This window comes from Atractosteus spatula, chromosome 14 (assembly GCF_055471065.1).
Source record: "Atractosteus spatula isolate fAtrSpa1 chromosome 14, fAtrSpa1.hap1, whole genome shotgun sequence".
Lineage (NCBI taxonomy): Eukaryota > Metazoa > Chordata > Actinopteri > Semionotiformes > Lepisosteidae > Atractosteus > Atractosteus spatula.
The window spans coordinates 35,962,997-35,982,133 of NC_142719.1; the positions used below are offsets into that span (position 1 = coordinate 35,962,997).

General features: G+C 38.2%; 1 protein-coding gene across 2 annotated transcripts in view; it reads right to left on the reverse strand.

Annotated features, from left to right (window-relative positions):
* mgat4b (alpha-1,3-mannosyl-glycoprotein 4-beta-N-acetylglucosaminyltransferase B) overlaps positions 1 to 19,137 on the reverse strand; it is a 110,579-nt gene that overhangs the window by 44,218 nt on the left and 47,224 nt on the right. For both annotated transcript variants that reach the window (XM_088932181.1, XM_088932182.1), the window contains exons 2-4: positions 13,627 to 13,806; positions 9,494 to 9,634; positions 6,872 to 7,005 (exon numbers count right to left, since the gene is read on the reverse strand). In XM_088932181.1, coding sequence (XP_088788307.1) covers positions 6,872 to 7,005; positions 9,494 to 9,634; positions 13,627 to 13,806 — 455 coding nt within the window. The remainder of the gene's footprint in view (positions 1 to 6,871; positions 7,006 to 9,493; positions 9,635 to 13,626; positions 13,807 to 19,137) is intronic.

The following is a 19,137-nucleotide window of genomic DNA, read 5'->3' on the forward strand; positions in this document are numbered from 1 at the left end:
AAAAATGTTAATTCTTAACACTGGATCACTGTGTGAATAATGTTGTAATTTAACTGTTGTAATACAGTGCTGCATTTTGTAAAGAAGACATAAAAATTACTGACAAAAAATGAAACAATAAAATTTTTCAAAAGAAAGACAGCAATACCACCATAAGCACTGGGTGCTAAAGGTTTGAAACATTAACATTTGAATTCCAGAAAAATGGAACAAAAATGGAAAAAAAAAGAAATGTACATTACCATACTTTACAGCCGCAAAGATCTGAAACTGTGGCCTGTGCCAATTTCGCAACTGACCTTGACTTCAACTTCTATCTTGCTAATAAACAACTCCTTCTATGATGTGTATACTGTAACTGGGTATTTGTTCCTTTTGGTAGATCGGAATTTGAGAATTTACTTGAAAAAAGGGTCGCTTGAAAAAAAACTCTCTAGGGAGTATAACCTGTAACTGCTGGAAAAGAAATCTTATCTTGCAATAGTGAAGTGTCTCCACAAGAATCGAAGAATAGCATTCCAGCCTGAAATCAGTCATTTGTGTTCTGAAGTGCAGCACTGTGCTACAATATGTTTCAACGGGAAATGTAATATGGTACTGTACATTTTGAGAGGAACTACAATTCACAAGTACTGGAGAATGACAGTCAGATTCTTTCCTATTCGTGCTCACTTGGATAACTATGATACATTTATAGCAGGTAAGCTGATAAAATGCTCATGTGCTGGGTTAAAGAAAACAATATGGGGAAATAAAACAGGACAAACTGGAAACCTTCACAGGAAGCACCTGGGATCAGTTTCACAAAGCATTTCCAGCAATTAACAGTCTGACCGCTAGCAAAATGTACATTAGCTGTCTTCTTACATCCGTCTCATGAGCCAGTACATCAAGAAATAAATGTCTATTTTAGCTGAAAACATCTTGCCTGATTCAGATGACTTCAACAAAGATGTGAAAAACATCTTTTAATGATTTGCTTTTGAAGAATCCATCTGGATTTAACAGCCTGTCACCAATAAATGCTGTGTCTTATGGGTTTGTTTTTAAAAAGAGGATAAAAAATTTGAACCAGCAGCATTCTGTTTCTTTTTTTTAATAAAAAGGATAGCAAAAACAGCTCTTTTAAATTCATCCCTTCTGGAATTTCTTTGATAGGCATGAAACGTATTTTGTCTTAGAAAAGGAATTTTTATAGGGGAAAAAAAACCTGTAAGATGGTACTTCAACTTGACATCTGTGACAGAGCAAACATACCAAACCAACTAACATATAAGGTCACAGGTAAAAAAACGGAAGATTTACAAAGCCTTTAACAGGGAAATTATCCATCTTCTTTTCCATTATATAAACCTTTAGAGAATTTGCAAACAAGAGGAGACCATCCAGCACATTACATTCTGATACCCGCTTAACATCCCAAACATTTAACAGTAAGTAAAGAAAGGAGCAGGTCTTTTTGTGCCTTGCTTGCCCTCCTCCTGCTTGGAAACCAAGCCTCAATCCATCTAATGAGCTTCTCACAGTATAAGAAGCAAGAAGCACTCTCTTCAGCTCAGCAGAGCAGTGCTCTCAGCCTTGCCTGTATTACCGGAATCCAGCTAACTGGCAGACAGTCAATCAATACTCCTTCACCACTGGCGCTTCCACTCTGTAACTCATCTACAGTAGTGCTGGATACTGCTGTATCATTATATAAATTAGGAAATTTTAGCTGTGATGGAATTGGACAATATTCAATTAGCAGCAATGTGAGGCTGCTATGCCAGCTGAGTCCCTAATTAAAGCAACATTCAAAATGTTAGTCAGTCATGACCCCCGGTTAGAATATAGCTTCCTATGTTTTAGGACAAGCACTGGCGACAGTTTCAGTTGGAGAAACCTAAAATTATGACGTGGAGGCTTCTTTTGTGTTGGTTAGTATCTTGCAGTCAGATCAGGAGATGTGTTATTTTTATTTCCAATTACAGATACTGTGTAATAATAGAGGAAAGAAGGAATGAGAAACCAGCTCACAATATCTGAAATGGTTACATGACAAGTAAATATACAGCTTTTAAGTTTTTGTCAGTAGCAACGCACGTTAACTGAGGATGGGCTGATTTTATTCATATTTAGCATATATTCCTTACACTAAAATCAAAGGAAAAGGGGGAGATTATTTTGAATGGCAACCAGAAGTTAGAGCTCCAGCTCTAGCCTTTTTATATTTTTTAACCAGTTTTTTAACTAGTGTAGTAAAAGGATCAGCAGGGCTGCTAGACAAATCTGAGATAGCAGCGGCAAGTTCAGAGCTTAATGTGACAAAAAGTGCTTTAAACGTTCAGAAGTCAACTATTCTGCAACTGGACTTGTCTCAGGCAAATGAAGGGAACAGAAAAGGGTAGGCCTAATGAAAACTCAGATAACAATGCTGGAGCACATGTTATCAGGCCTGAGGTCTGCTCCTGCCACAATTTCTTTTGTATAGCGGTTTGCCAGAGGGAACTGAGTGTGATGATACAGTCAAATTCTTAAAAATAGGAATCCCTGTATGGCTTCCAAATATGGCACATTGGGACAGAGGCACGGAGGGGACACCGATGAGGAAAGAGCCTGGATGTATTTTCAAACCTCTCTGGTACACTGATAGACAACTGCCTGTGAAAGAACACAGTCGATTCGACCCCTTTCCTGTTATACTCAAAGGTGCTCAAAGCCCACCGTGCTGATGCACAGCATCTGTCTACTTCTGTGGAGGAAATTTGTAAGATCTGAAGGATTCACTTTGCCAAATGAACTGGAATGGACAGAATACCCTTTTTTCCTCAAGAAAACTGTTCTATGCAGCATTCCTCCGTTATGCCTGTGCATCAGGATAAGATCAGAGGTTTCTACCCTTTTTCTTGTGTGCAGCACTCCCTTGTTGAGACTGACATGTGCTTGCATCAAGGCATGTCAAGTGAGTTGTTTTCTTGCACTCTGGGGAAGGTCATTGGGAAGGGAGACCTTAGTGACTACGGTTCTGTTATTTCTCCCATGGTGACACTTAACCCCCTTGCATTTATTCTGATACTGTTCAGATCTGTATTTTATGTTAAAAGGCGTGTTCTTCATTAAGTTTTATGCTTTCAGAATTTTCCAGCAGTTTGGAAGAGTGTGATTCTTGCATTATCATTATTCTTTATTTCTCAGGGAAGAGTATTTTTGTGCATCATGTTATTGATTAATGTAAGAGGGTGGCATTGGTGTTAGAGTTCGGATTCCATGATGGAACAGGAATCATAGATTCATTAAGAAGAGAAGATTAGGAGGTGGGGTTTCCCAGTTGGGGTTTTCCTCTCTTCCTTTGTGCATATTTGTGGGGGAGAGGCTTCTTTTGCTCTTATTGTTGGGATGGGTGGAGGGCAGTGGCTCCTCATTACACAGCAGAGTTAAGCATATCGTTTCTAAATACCACATTATCATGTAAATAAGATTAGGGAATGTTAATCCTGGTTTCCTGGCTGCATTCCACCCTGACCCTTCTACAATCTGGGCTTCCTAAAGTTAAAACAGTTTCATACTTCTCTGCCCAATCTGGTGTTTAGTGTGGCTATGTATTTAATCTGGTAGAGAGGGGGTGAGTATGGCCTGTAAGAAAAATAGTATTTCAACTATAAACATTTATTTTGGTGTGGTTTTAACCCCTGTAACACAGAAAACAGATTTATTTAACCTCTAGACCAAATCCCTGCTAGGACCGGCTGAGCTCAAGATCGTTCTGTGTGCAGATATGAACGCTGTCATGCATCATACTACTTGACAGAAGTCGAAAGACACAAATCCCATGCGTTTAACTGCTCAGCCAAAGAATTAACTTGTTTTTTCAGCTAGACATAAATCATACGCCAGAACTCACTATATATACCTCTCATGCTCTGTTTTCTGTTTTACACAACTCTTAATTCTGAGGCACTACCTCTGCTGCTATTTGATCACTGTGCCATTTACCGCAGATCTATACTAACTGATCAATCTGCCCCTGCCTGGTGTTTTAATACAATAAAATAAGATTTTTGGGAACTATTTCAAACTAAACTGGAATCTTTGAAAGGCTTCCATCCATACCTTATCAGACAGGGGTTTATTACCGATAAGGATCACAGCAACCCAGGAACCTATCCCAGAAGCACAGGCTGCAATGTGGGTCTACACACTAGATGGGACACCAGCCTCACATATAAGCACACAGGAACAAATTAGTGACATCAATTAACCTAACCAGCATGTTTTTGGAAGATGGATATCAGAGGACCCCCCAAAAAATCCATGTGAACTAAGAGAGAACAAGCCGACTCCTCACATAAGGCACACCAGTCCAAATTAAACTCAGGATGCGGCAATGGTGACAGAACATGGCAGCATGCAGACCAGTCAAACGCTTTGTCCAAGATAATTCTACTGTATTTGCTTCACAACAGCAAAAATCTCAGCAAAAGTACTCAACTGGAATCCATGATGGCTCTTTTAGAAAATAATTTAATTTACTGCCAAGACATTGTACTGAATTTCTTGTACGTACATCTTGGGGAAAAAAGTATTAGTTTATTGGCAGTTGACACAGCCATTTATTAATCTGAGACTCTGCAGCAATAAACACTTCGAAGATATTCTTTTTATTAAATCGGCACAGAGGGCGTTATTATCTTATCCTCTGTAGGTGAACTCCATAGTTCACCTTCTGTATTCTTAATTTTACAGCACACACACTCAATATGATCAGGAAAATTTATGAGACTTCTCCAATCTCTTCACCTTGTCTTTCTCCTGCAGAGGGTGGCCGTACTGCTGGCACCCATATCCCTGTCTGAGCTAAAGAAGGCATTTCAAGTCATGGCAAAGAATAATTCGCCTGGCAGGATAGCCTCTTGAATTTTATCTGACATAAAGACACCAATTAGGTCCTTTTTTACCTCAAATTATACATAACTCCACCAAAAAAGCTTTACTTCAGACAGTTAATGCTGCTGTTATTTACCTTTTATTGGAAAAAGACAAATATTCCACATCTTGTGAGAGCTATCATCTTATCTCTCTGATTTCCTCAGACACAAAGCTGTAAACTTCTAAATTCTCTTGTTTGCCTCTCCAAAGTAAAACAATGTTTCCTCATTTTTTTTTTCTCCTTAAGGGAAAGACTGCTTAGCATCACTCTGGATTGAATGGCTTTTTTAATGAATTAATATGAATATGAATATGAAAGTGAGCAGCAAGTCTGTATTGTCACTTGTACAGTTAGAACAATTCAGGAAACATTACGAAATCAAAATGTAAATAAAAAGAACGTATATATCACCGTAAACAAAATGATTTAATTCATATACATGAAAGATAATTCAGGTTAGTTTAGAATGTAATAGACACAAATCTCTGATAATGTGTGTAACAAAAAAAGGGCTATAAAGAAAAAAAATGGATATAAATCAAAAGGCATCACAACATCATAAACTAGGATTGTTCAGTTTAGTAAAAGTCCTAATACTAATACTACTACTAATAATAATAATATTTATTATATATATGTTTAATGACACAACCTCTGAAGGTGCTTTACACCAAAACAATCAAGCAATAGATGTACTCTAGTACATCTATTGTACAATAAATTATTTAGTACAATAAATTAAACACAATGAATAGGCAGATACAAAAGTGAATTTCAAGATTTGAAATTAATTGGATTTAAGTAGCTCTTCATCCTGAAAGATCCCAGAGTTCTTTACATATTAGAAAGGGACTAACTTCATCCACCATTAAAGTGCATGTATCGTGCTTAGTTACTTGTTGACTCAGGCCATCAGACAAGCTATTATTTAGCAATCTGCCAACCTAAAGACTTTTATCTTGTATATCCCTGTTACTGAGAGACTCCTGCTATCAACTCTTTATAGTCTGGTTTAAGAGGCAAGGACTATATTTAGCAGAATAGCAATTTAAGCATTGTCAGTAAATTCTGTGAGACTATCCTATTTCACACTAATTAATTGGTGAATAATAGGAAAAAATGTAGACATTTCTGTACCAATCAGTCAATTATCCAGGCATCACAAAGCGGTCTAATGATTTCTTAATGTTGATTCCAACGGCTGGGCTCTGAGGGACTGTCATTAAGGTGAACCCTTTCTAAGAGAGCTGACCTTTTCTAAAACTGAAATATCTATTATTGAGACTCAAGGGTTCAGTGAATCTATAAACCTTCATTGTCAAGCGTGAAAAAGATCTGAAGACAGATCTTTATATTCAGAATAATTAACTTGAGCTGTGCATAAAAACAGCTTACACTGCCACAGAAGAAAAAAAGTATGATTGCAAAAACGTGACAGCAACAACAACAACAACAATAACAAAAAAATACTTGCTTAGTACATATGACCTGAAAACAATGTCTAATTAAGGAACTTGTAGAGGTTAATTCTATGCTGAAAAGAAAAAAAAAACAATGTTTTTGCTATAAAGCCTTCTTCATGTATCTGGTTATTATAATTCGACCCACAAAAACCCTGTGCTTCTTTTTATTCTGCATTATTATTTTATTATTTTACTTCTCCCATTATAATATGTCTCATTATGTTTATGAATTTATGTTATTTTCTATCAGGATACTTACCATCTTACACATAAACCCATTTTTTTTATCCTAAAGGCCAAAAGGAAATATTCCTCTTATTACACCTATAGTCAGAATTCCTTAAAGGAAAACCCTCAGACCTCTGTTCAGTCAGTTTAAGTGGGATCTTGTCAGGGGTTGCAATGCCATTGGAGGAAATGAATTTTTTTTTTTGCATTTTCAACCGCCATCAAAGAGTGTGGAACGATCCCAGCATTCACTGTATGGCTTCACCTGGCTTACCTCAGCGATGAACACCACGATCACACAGTCCTCTCTCTCGGCGGAGCTCAGCTCGGACATCAGAGAGTTGAGGGTGTCTGTGAGGTAAGAGTGCACTTCCCTCTTCACACTGGGAATCCCCATGACTATCGAGACTGCCAACACAAGCACAGTATCGCACGGCTTGTAAGAAGAACACACGGCATTATGCTTTAACAGTTATGGTTGCTTGCTGCTATTGAGAAAAGTCAGTCTTGCTTGAAAGCATAAAATATTTTTTTCTGAAACTTTTAAGAGTTTAGTTTAAAGAAGATACCTGTGGCTCTTAGGAGAAATTAAATATCAGAATGTGAGTGTGAAACAAAAATGCAGCTACTGAGCTAATAAAACTTAGCAAACACCAGTGAAGTCTGGCATTAATTATAAAAATGGCTTTAACCTACAGTAGCCAGGAGATATCAAAAATACTATTCATGATAGTGACAATGGTTTAATGCTTGCCAAACTATTTTTGAACCTGCTGAACAAATGCTTAACCAGTCTTGTCTACACATTGTCAAGAACAATACACAATTTTAGATACTGTAATATTCATAATATATTAGCATTTTTTGAGGGCTGGGAATACAATGTTAATTTAGCATAAGCAACAGACATATATTTTCATTGTTAGATGTTTTCCGTCCAAAGTGAATCTGAAACAGCCAACAATAAAATGATGGATCTCTTTTAAAAGTGACAGAGAGCTGTATATCATAAAAATGATATACCTTACAATTTCATAAGTTATTTCTGTTATTCAAATTCCATAAGTAAAGAGATAATTCAGGCCTAAATTTAAGATGCAGAGATGAAAATTAAATGACAGTCTACAAGCACACCTGTTAACATCAACTAACAGAAGAAAAACAATTAACTTGGAGACAAATATAGTACTAACGTTCTGTACATGCTGTAACAAACTACGCCATTGAGGAAATCAATTTAGTGAGGCTCAATTCCCAAGTAAAACCAGTTATAAAATAACTACCCCACTGAGATATCAGTTGCACGATAATGCTCTATAACATTTAAGGTTCCCAAGGCAGTTGCTTCTTTTAAATGGCAGAACCCAAGAGACAAGTTAATTTTAAATGAAGACACTGCACTTGAATCAGGGAAAATTACATTGTGGCAAACAGTGGGGATTGTTTGTAATCATGGAAACAGCAGCCATAAAGAATCCCAAAAATATGAGAACAAAACAGACAGAAGAAACAGAAGATATCTTTTTCAACCTGGTGTTTCCTTTATCTCTCTCTGTTCTTCTATATTATATTATTAATTATTGATATTAATTTTCCTGTAGCCTTTTTAACTACGAAACTGTCTCATTAAGTCCACACTAGTTTTTGTAAGGTGGAGTACATAGCACATAAAATAAGAAAGGTTATAAACGAGAGGAGACCAATTCTGCCCATTTAGCGAATCTGGATAAATTGGATTAAACAGTAAGTAAAAACAGATAGAATTTCAATGTACAAAAAGATACATCCCTGTAGTAATGCAAAAGGGGATAGTCTTTATTCTTGAAAAACTGCCTTATTTACAAGAGAGTCTTGGATCTGCGGAGTTTAAGGAGACTTAGGGTACCTTTGAAAAAGGTACTTTAAAGAGTCTTGAAAAACTGAAGAGCAGATCCAACATTTAGCTTCAAGTTAAATAACAATAACAATAAAAAGATGAAAAGTATACAAGGATATAACTCTTAGAAATACTTTGTCTAGAAAGCAAAACATGTTAATGGGCTAAAGCCTAGAATATTAGATGGAAATACTTTAAATATTTTTTAACCAGTTCCAAGAAAGAGAAGCCTTAATGAAGCATGTAGACCACTTCTTCAAGACCAACACTTAATATTGTACAATAATAGCCCATACTCAAGCTGAAAGACATACTATCCCAGATTTCATCCTGGTTTCCATAGTAATGAGATAATATGAGATTCTCATATATAGCTGGGATGTGGACCCACAAAGGTCAGTATGAAGTCTAAAACTTAACAAACTCACTAGTCTAACTAACTACATACTTGCCCTAAGGTAATACATGTAATCAAATCCAGGGCAAACTTGTCTGTTATGCCAAAGGCCTTATTCTGTGAAAATTGCACAGATTTTTTGTTGTTTTTTTTTTGTTCAGAGATTCACTATATTGTATAGTCACTTTCATTCTTAATTCATAATGTTCATCCTACGATACCTATGCCCTTCCATAAGTAGGAGGTAAGAAGTTGGTCCACAAAAACTGGCATAGCATTGATGTGTCAATTCCCCCCTTTTAAACTTAGAATCACATATTTTAAAATAACTCTGACAAAAGCACGAGATTTGGTTTTACAAGGCTCCAAGCTTTCTTTAGAAAACAGGATAAAAAATTCCAGAAGTCCCAGTCTCCAAGACGATTCAGCCACAATATTTGGGTGTCGCAGGAAAACAAAGCGAGTGACATTTGTTTAAGTAAGACAAACTAATACTTCTACTAGCACTGCTACTTCTGTTCACGCATGTTAGTTCAAGTACTCGTGGTTTGGAAACCTATAGTACTACATGCGTCCTGTATTGTCCACCCAGTGGCCAGAGGCGGTGGCTGAGGCGGACTCACCCCCGGTCCTCCCCTGGCCCACGTGCACGGCAGGCTGCAGGCTGTTCTCTTTGGCCAGCAGGTGTGGGAGGTGGTGGAAGATGCTGGGCAGCTGCAGCACATTCTTACTGGTGACATTCCACAGCTTCAGTTTGGTCTCGTCTGGAAAAATGAAAGCGATCACAAAGCTTCTTGCGCATGTTGGCATGTTAAAAAAACAAACAAACCCTGAGAACAGAAGTGCCAAAGATGCTTATACACTTTCCAGCCAGAGGAGCATAATTCTGCAATTAATTTTAAAGCACACAAAAGACTCCTATGCAATCTGTCCTCAATTGTTTTTTAAGCAGCAAACCACTGCATAGCCAACTACAAAATTCTGCAGACTTTATGGTACTTGTTCATTAAATGTATTTGTTTTCTTTGAGGCTAAAACTACCAAAATAACCCAGTTACAAAATACTTCACTCCTCAACACATCATGTGTCACAGTATCTATATACACACACTGTACATATGGTACCACCAACATGTGGTAATGAATAAGCACACATTCTGTATATGTGATATATGTAAGTATAATCCATTTTTAATGGAAAAATGTAGATGGTACAGAAATGAAAAGTCAGGAAGAGCAGGTCAGGTCACAGCAGAAGCCTTGTCCTTTTAGTTACTTGAGATTCCTGGCAAGAACATACAGTACTCTGGCTTAAGACAATCCATGACAGGACTACTGTGGGCAGAGGCTTGTTTGCACAGATCAATTAAAATGTCACTCTAGGACCCACCCCAGTTCACTGAGGTCCTTCATTTACACAGAAGCCTTTGGGGAGGTGGGGGGGTGGACTAGAACCGGCTGAAGCAAATTTCAAAGTTAACATGCGTTAATGACTGCATCATGCAGGGATGCACATTAAAAATAATTTCCTGATTAAAAGAATATAAGAGTGCTCTGTTCCTCGAGGCCTTTTTTTCTTTCTTTATTGGAACCTGCAATGCAGCACGCCATATCCCACAGTGAACAGTAATTGTACTGTCAAAAAGGATAATAGCAGGCAGGATAACCCATTAATTAGTTTCAATTATGTTAACATGTTAGAGAAATGGTAGAATTTCCTACACTTTGGTGGAATTGGTTTTTTCCTTTCCAGTAGATGTCCGTGGCGTTGCAACATAATCAATGTGCTGGCTTCCAAGTAAGTCCCTTGGAAGCCCACTTCAACAGTGAAAGATAACTGCAAGCAAATTAAAGGGAAAGTACCATGTCACCTAGCAAGGCTTGTTACAAGCATTTTTAGAAGACATGCAGTTAGTGGTACAAGGCACTGATTCTAATAAGCAGCTGAAGAAGCTTGAAAGCTTAAAAGATGTTTGTACGACTCACGAGTTAAGGGTCTGGAATAGGTTTTAGTTAGATGAAAGCTGCCAAGTGCCAATCAATGGAACAGTTCCAATGACAGCTTTAGTTTTAAGTTAGAGAAAAAATATTGGTTTCAGCAAGAACCCCATTTTGACATTCACCCATCCATTTTCTAATTGCTTAATCCAATTCAGGGAGCCTGAGCCTTTCCCAGCAAGCAGCAGGCGCAAAGAGAGAAGTCCAATCCATCATAGGACACACATAGACACAAAAACAGGACAGGCACTTACTCACACTTAGGGCCAAGTTTCCCAGAAGCCAATTAACCTACCTGTATGTCTTTGCACTGTGGAAGAAAACCCACGCAAACACGGAAAGAACCTACAAACTTCACATTGCTAGTGCCGCAGGAATTGAACCCAGGACCCCAGCAATGCTAACCACTGCGCCACTGAGCCCATTTTGTCATATTGGCATAATGATCCAGCCAAATCATTCCCTGGGATGAAACTTACACCATTAATAGGTAATGAGGGGTGTACCCCAACTGTAACCCACACCTTTATTAAGTCACACTCCAAATGTATTTGACGTAAGGGTACCTTTACAATTCCCATCTCAATTCCTTGAACTAAAATACTAGATTCACAAGAAGTTTCTTCTGAAAAAGGCTGTGTTTCTGCAACAATAAATGAATGGGTTGTCCAAGTATCCCTCAGTATCTGAATTTCTCTCTGGGTGGGTCGTGTCGCTTGTGTGTTTTGTTCTGTTTTTCTGTTCTGTTTTTCTTTTGTTTACAAACATGAGATGTTTTTTAATATGGGTGGGGGTGTTACGTCCCCGTGTGTGTCCGTGTTTTTGCTTTTTCCGCTTCCTGTATTCAGGTACCCCTCCCCCCATTGGTCCATCACTACACCTGTGACATCATCAATCAACTCCCGGCCAATCAGCAACCAGGCCTCAAGTTCAAATACCTGAAGAAGTTTTGACTCCATTAGCAAATTCGCATTTGCTCGCATCCAAACCCATCCTAAATATTACACCCCTTTACCCCTAGACACCTGGGGTTGTAACATTATTGGGGGCTCGTCCGGGATGGGTTTGGATGCAGGTGGGTTTCTGGTTAGGGACTTAGGAAGCATGACAACAAAAGTTTGCGCAAAAGTGACGTTTGTTCGTTGTTAGCTTAGGCTTCGTTTGTTGGTTCTGATTACCTGTGTTTTGTTATTACCTTGCCCGCACTTGTTACTTTCCTTTTTACCTTGCTTGTGCTCATTTGTTACCCTATTCCTTGCTTGTGTATTTTCTTCGGTATTACCCGTTTTCCCACAATCGTGCAATTGGTTCACTTGTCGCGTTATTGTTAACTGTGAACTTGTTGTACACCAGGGGAAAAGGTATAGGTAAGGTTGTTGGGTTACTGTATATTGTGCACACGTAGGTTTGTTTTCTGTCTAGACGCACTAGGTTAGTGTCCCACTCGTGTATTGTGGTTCTGGTTAGTTCAGTGTAGAGAAGTTAGGGTGCATGAAGATGCCAAAGACCCTTTTGATTTTTGTTTGTTTGGCTTAGTTAGGTTAGACCTCACTGTATCAGCTAGATCCTTTTGGTTTTGCTATTTTCTTTCCTTTGGCACCACTCAAGTTCATTTTTCCTGGGTGCTATTGTGTGCTGTATACGTACCACTCACTTATTCACTTTTTGAAAATAAATCACTTTTGCACTAACTTTTGTTGTCACGCTTCCTTAGTCCCTCACCAGAAACCCACCTGCATCCAAACCCATCCTAAATGTTACACCCCTTTACCCCTAGACACCTGGGGTCGTAACAGGCACTTTAACAACAGCTACCAGATTTGAAATTTTGCCTAAGGCGTGAACTGGCAGTCAGGCAGTTGTTTTAGTTTAAGCAATAACCCTATTTTGCCTTATTGGAATTGTATTGTGACTAGATTTATTCTCATACAGCTGGACTTAAGAGGTCCAGCTGTGCAGGACTAACTTGAGTGATAGATAATATTTCTAAAAATGGTTTATGATTTGTTAAGGTTGTTAAAAATGAACACAACAACTTCTGTTAATTTTGCAATGTTTTGTTAACAACGTCTCCTAAATTACAATGAATCCTTCCAGAGGTTCACAATAAGATTTTAAAACATATCTTGAATATATGCTCCAGGTTACGATTTTTGATGATGCAAGATTTGATGGTTAGTTTTTTTCCCTAGCATACCTGTCCAGTATGAGTTTCCTAGCATAGCAGGATTCCAAACACCAGCTGTTTCAAGAGTAGGAAGGAAAATTAATACTCCTTATGATTTCAAGGAGGCTTCCAGCCATTGCCAGGAAGCCTAATGAATACAATTCTGGCATTCTGAGACTGGGACCAGGACAAAGGAAAACCGACACAGCAACCAATATAATTTTAAATACAAGAAATCCATACTGTTCATGGGATTTAATGGTTGCAAACACATGTACTTGTGTGTAAATTCCTAGGGAAACTGCTCTCCCAAACAATAAAGACCTCATTTTTAGACATTACCTGCTCCTTCCAGATAAACTGATTGGCCAACCAATCAAGGAGATGGACTGACCTGGGAGACTACCAATCCTGTGGAACTGGGGTGAGTCGGAGTGGAGTAAAAGGATACCGTATGCCCTTTGTCAAGCAACATGCTCAGTGCCGCTGAAGTGTATGCAGGAAGAAGGAATCTCACACTCACGCCTAGGCAGTAGAAGTACCTCTCTACAGACACACCCCAATAGTAGGTCCTTGCAGACGGAAATGTACCTGACAAGCTGCTCCAGGTGCGATTAATGTCCCTTAGTGCCTGTTTCTCAGCAATGGCTCTCTTGATCTCGTCTAGCACCAGGTTGAGCTCCTTCGATCGCTTCAGGTTCTCCTGTTCAGCCGAGTGAAGCCGGTCCCTCAGTGCCAAGAACTCCCGCTGGTAGACGTCCACCACATCACCTGCACAAAGAGACAGGGGTGTTAGAGCTGGTGAATACACAACAGAACATGCCGCAATCATGTGTAATGCACCTTGACTGACATGAATTCACTTTGTAGCCAGTAATTTATGGAAATTACAACATTTTAGAAAAGCTTCACAGATGCTAGTAGGGATGAAGCACAACAAAATGTTGCACACAGTAAAAGCATCAAAACACCTACACTAGGAGAAGGACATTTGTGCCTCCAAATCTATTGCCAAGGCCAGGATTCACTGTCAATACCCACCAGAGATTTACCACGGGCTTTTTCTTTCTCTTTTCTCTCCCGCTCTCTAGTAAAATTGCATGGGATTTGTGCGCATGAGATTATCCACTGTACAGGCTCAGACAGATGCACCCATTCGCACGATCGGGAATTAGCATGTAGGGAAGAGACATCGGCTCAGCCAGCTTTCTGGGGGAAAATGAGGCTGAATCCCACCAACATCCTAAAACGGTTCTGATTCTGTAATGCAATTTGACCCCAAATCCCATGACTAATCCCAGCAAAATCTCCCCACACTAACTCTAACAAGCACACAGCAAATGAAATCCTCCCCAGGAGATTTATTACCTACAGCTGTCCTCCTTCGTACTGGGTTTCAGATAGAGTGAAAAAGACCAACTAAAAGCAGTCTGACCAGGTTCCAATGCAGTCTAATGTATTTACGCCCATCACCCTGCTTCCCCTCTTTATGAAAGAGAAAACAACTTGCCCCATCAATGAAAGGAGAGATTTGTTTCACAAACTGAATCACCTTCAATATTAAATGTTGCATACCGAAGTTATGTTCACACACATTTAACAGATATTTTTTAAGTAATTCATTTCACTAGTAATCACTCACCACTGTTAAGTGAATCAGGTAATTGTAAAGTCAATTATTCTCACTTCAATGAGACCATTTTGTTCACAGTTCTACTGCACAACCATTAAAGTCTCTATTGCTGAACATTTAAGAAATGAATTGTATATTATCATGTTTTACATTTACATGTACATTAAAAAAAACAATTTAAAACATGATAATATACAATTCATTTTTTAAATGTTCAGCAATGTTCAGAGCTTCACTGAAAGATAAGGAGGAAGGGGGTAGAAATATTATTTGTTACCAAATTATGAAAGTTATGTGATTTGCACTGTCTGCAAGCAAAAAAATACAAAATCATTTTACTTAATTTGGTTTTGTGCAAAACTGACAGTCTTCACGTTAGAGTACAGAACTTTAGGGTTGGGAGAACAGCGGGAAAGATAGCAGAGACGTGCTATTAAAAATAATTTATGAGCAGAGATGAATGAACGATGTCTAAGCACCAATTAAAATGTTAACTGTGGTCCATGTAGATTCGCTCCGCACTGCCAGTGATCTTTTCACACCACAGCAGCTGCAGATACTGAACATAATTGGAGAAGAGGAAAAGGTATGCCAATTGCATTACCAGTTGTAAAGGGGAGTCTGGGTAGGTGGAAAGAAATTAACTTCTTTAATCGACTGCTGCTTAATAAAGATGGTTAAAACGTGCATAAGAGCTGCATGTTCTTTATCTACATCTACTATTTCCTGCATTTCTCCAACTTTCTCAGTGGTCTTGTTTCGAACAAGGATATGAAAATACTGGTAGTCACAAGTGAATGAGTAATTCCAAATTCTCACAAAGAACCAAGTTATTTAAATGGTATTTTGAAACACAGGTGAAAAAAGACTTTGATAATCTGACTCTGCATTGTATTTCTAAAGGTTTAAACTTTTGTTGCTGCAGAAGCTTAAATTTCATAGGAGATGAGAGATTTAAGTATCATTCCACTGAGTGTGTACTGCTACATCATATAATATATTTCATTCAGCCCCCATTCTGACATTTGACATTTCACAATAATGTTGTCAGGATTATGGCTGTAATAATTGAAGAAAACAGGGGAAAAACCCTGCAGACACAATTGGTTGCCATTAGGCATCTTTTAGTATTCTGTAGCCCATTTAATTAGATGTAGGTGTGTTTTTTTATAACAAGATAATAGACATCTACCCCTGTAATGTATTACTCATCCTAAGCTAAGTATGAAATTCAGTGTGGCTTAAAAGCCTTATCCCAAACAAAAAAAAGTAGTTATTTGCTTCCATTTTATCTTTAATAAAATCTTAACCCACAAACAAAGTCAGTGCATAAAAGCAACCACTCTCCCTGAACAGTATTATACATCTGAAATGAAATTATTCAAGAGAGTTGCAATTGGGGAAAAAGAGCCAGAAGGCAACAAAAGTTTTATCAGTTAATGTCTCCAAAAACAAAACATTCTTCTGTCAATCTGTCCAGCTAACCCAAGCCCTGCTTAAAGGCAGTCAGTTCAAGGATCTCCATGTGGACAGAGATAATAAAAGTGCTTCATGAAATATAAAGAGAAGCAAACAAAGTGCCACTCGAGGCCTTGTCTTAAGAGCAGTGCCTCACCGGTAAATCACAATGTTCTCACATTGACTGTTAATCACACTTTCTTTCCAATCTGACATCTGCCGCCATGGATCAGGGCCTTGGCTGTCTGCCGGGGACACTTTCTAGATAAAGATATCTCCTAATGCTTTCTCTTTTCACATATAAAAATCCCATCTGGCCTAGGAAAATCAACGTCAAGCTACGCTCAGAGCTAAGAGTCAGTGTTTTCATTCCCTGTAGACAATGCTCTTAACCCTTTTGTTTCCATCACCACAGTAACAGCCCACAGGCTTTAGATAAGAATTCATAAAGTCTCGTTCACAAACAAAGATAAGCACACCCGGCCTAAACGGGGCTGTAATACTTTGATAAATGCAGCCCAATTTATGGTTGAGCCCTGTCCTCCCTATGTTAGTGATCACATTCATCACATTTTGAAACTTAGCATCCAAGAAGAGCAATTTAATTTCACTTGTTTTGGTTGAGGCGTATACAAATCTTTATAGAGCTAAATAATATTTGAAATTCCACCTCCGCAAACTCTATCTGTGCATCTGGTCGATCAACAAAGCATAGCTTTATTATAACAATGCAGGCTTTATTGTAACATAATAACAACATGTTTTATTCTATAACATAAATTGTGTACATTTTCTTATTGAGCAACAGACTTTTAAAAAAACAATTAGCTCACAATGCAAATCCATACTGTTAAATTCCAAAAAGTACTTTGAATGTTTTCTTGTGAAGAGTCTATGATATCTGCAGCAAAAACTCAGTGGATAAGCAAACACCTAACAGTGAGAAAAGATATAACGTGTAAGCACCAGGGAGAACAGTGAAATTTCACTTTGCTAAGAGATCGATCTTCAGGAGACAGTTGGCACCTGGACCCTGCCTCTCACATTTCCTTCTCACAAATGATGGAAAGAAGATCTGCCTTTGAAAGTCAGTTTGGAAATTTTGCCAAGATTTGATTATGCTTCATACATTATAGTTGCACCTTGATTGGTGCCAACTGGAGACCGATGCATCTTTCTTAAGTTTCAATTTGGAAAACTAGTTCATCAACACTGTAAACAAAGACACTCAAAACTTCAGAGACACTCTCCAGAAATTCCCTCAGGGCTCAGAAAACAGTGCTGGGCTGAGGAGAGGGACGACTGTGTGGATAATCTGTCTTAGTCCCACAATAGGTATATGGAACAAGCAGCACCAAAATAAGCAGCCAAACTTACAGCTCACAAGGTGTCTTGAACTTCAATACTCCTTATGCTTTCACAGCTAACTCAAGACTGTCCAGAATTTGGAATTACACAGTGCTATGGAAAATAAATGAATCCACAGGACATCCATCAAAAAACATCAAATAAACATCTGATCTACAATGCAGGCATACTAATTTGGTGTGTTTATGGCACAAGATTTTGATCCATGAAAGGTTTCTTCTCACAAAGGTAATACAATAAAAGACGTTTGCTGGTTAAAAGTGTAACAACTTTTCACAAAGAATCTGTCTTTTCTGTAAAGCAATGAACCATGAAAACCCAGAAGCCTTTCAAAGTATCAATTAATAAGATCATCCAATGTAGTAATAATTCTGTATCCCAGTATTGCACTCCCACTTAAAATATTTTTCAAATTGACCTCAGTGTTAAGTATCCAAACCTCATAGGCCACAAGGCATCTTTGGCCATTTCAAAGTTTAACTGACAGTCTTATTATGTGCTTCTAGTCATGCTGTGACTAAGCTTTACTCCTTTCTTTTCCTTCTGAAAAGTAAACAGCTTCAGGGGGTGATAGCTTGTAGAGACTGCAATCAAATTCTCCCAAGGCAGGTTCTATGAGACAAATCTCAATCTGGCTGTATTTCGAATGTGTCAGCACAGCAGTTTATGGATATACAGTACCACTTGTCTAGAGATTCTTGACTGATGTGCAGCAGCCAATGGCTCTGAATTCTTTACTTACAATTTAGTTTCGGATTTCTTGCCAGCTCAATGGCGATTGCCATTTTATTCCATTCCCCCCCCCCCCAAGTCAATTCTTTTTTGGGTTAAAACCACCCGACACAGCAGGATACATGTAATTCTGCAATAACTGCTTCTGCTTTAAATGGATTTCAACACTGAAAAACACAGTTTGTGATAAGGCGCAGTTATTTATTGCACAAAAAGATTGCCTGATTTTTGTTTTGCTGCAAAGGATTTCATGGGCAAGCTCATAATAAAACCCAGGCTATTATGCCCTTTAAAGAGGCTATCAAGGATCCAAGTGCATATTTCTTAATGGTGTACCAGACGTTATAGCTTGCCGAAATGTTTCTGAGACCTGAGATTGGGTTTCACATTATTATAGCCTCTGACCTATTACAATAATGCAATGCAGTGTTCTCTCCAGGTCTGACAAGGACATCAGCACCCCAAAGCTACAGAATCCATGATTCTGCCAGGAAGAAATACACTGCTCAGTAGCTCAGAATGTAATAAGGTATAATGTCTAATTCCAGTTTAGTAAGGGCCAAAATCACATACTGTACATACTAAAAAATACAGTAACCTACAAAATTATTGGGCTGACTTTTTTAGTGTGCTATCATTAACAAAGCTAAAACAGCTGTTTTATTACCCTCCTATTCCTTTCTATCAACTTGAAAAACTAAACAAGCAGTGTACCACTATTAAAAAAACAAGACATACAGTATGGTAATTTTCTTTCAGTGCAATAGTAAGAGGACGTGATGACACATAAATATTCACCCCAATAAAAAATTAATCCTGTTAGGTAGCACGATTAGGTACAAATGCATATACTATACAAACCCAACATACAACATGATTTAAAATCTGAGTAATCCAGTAAGTTTCAAAGG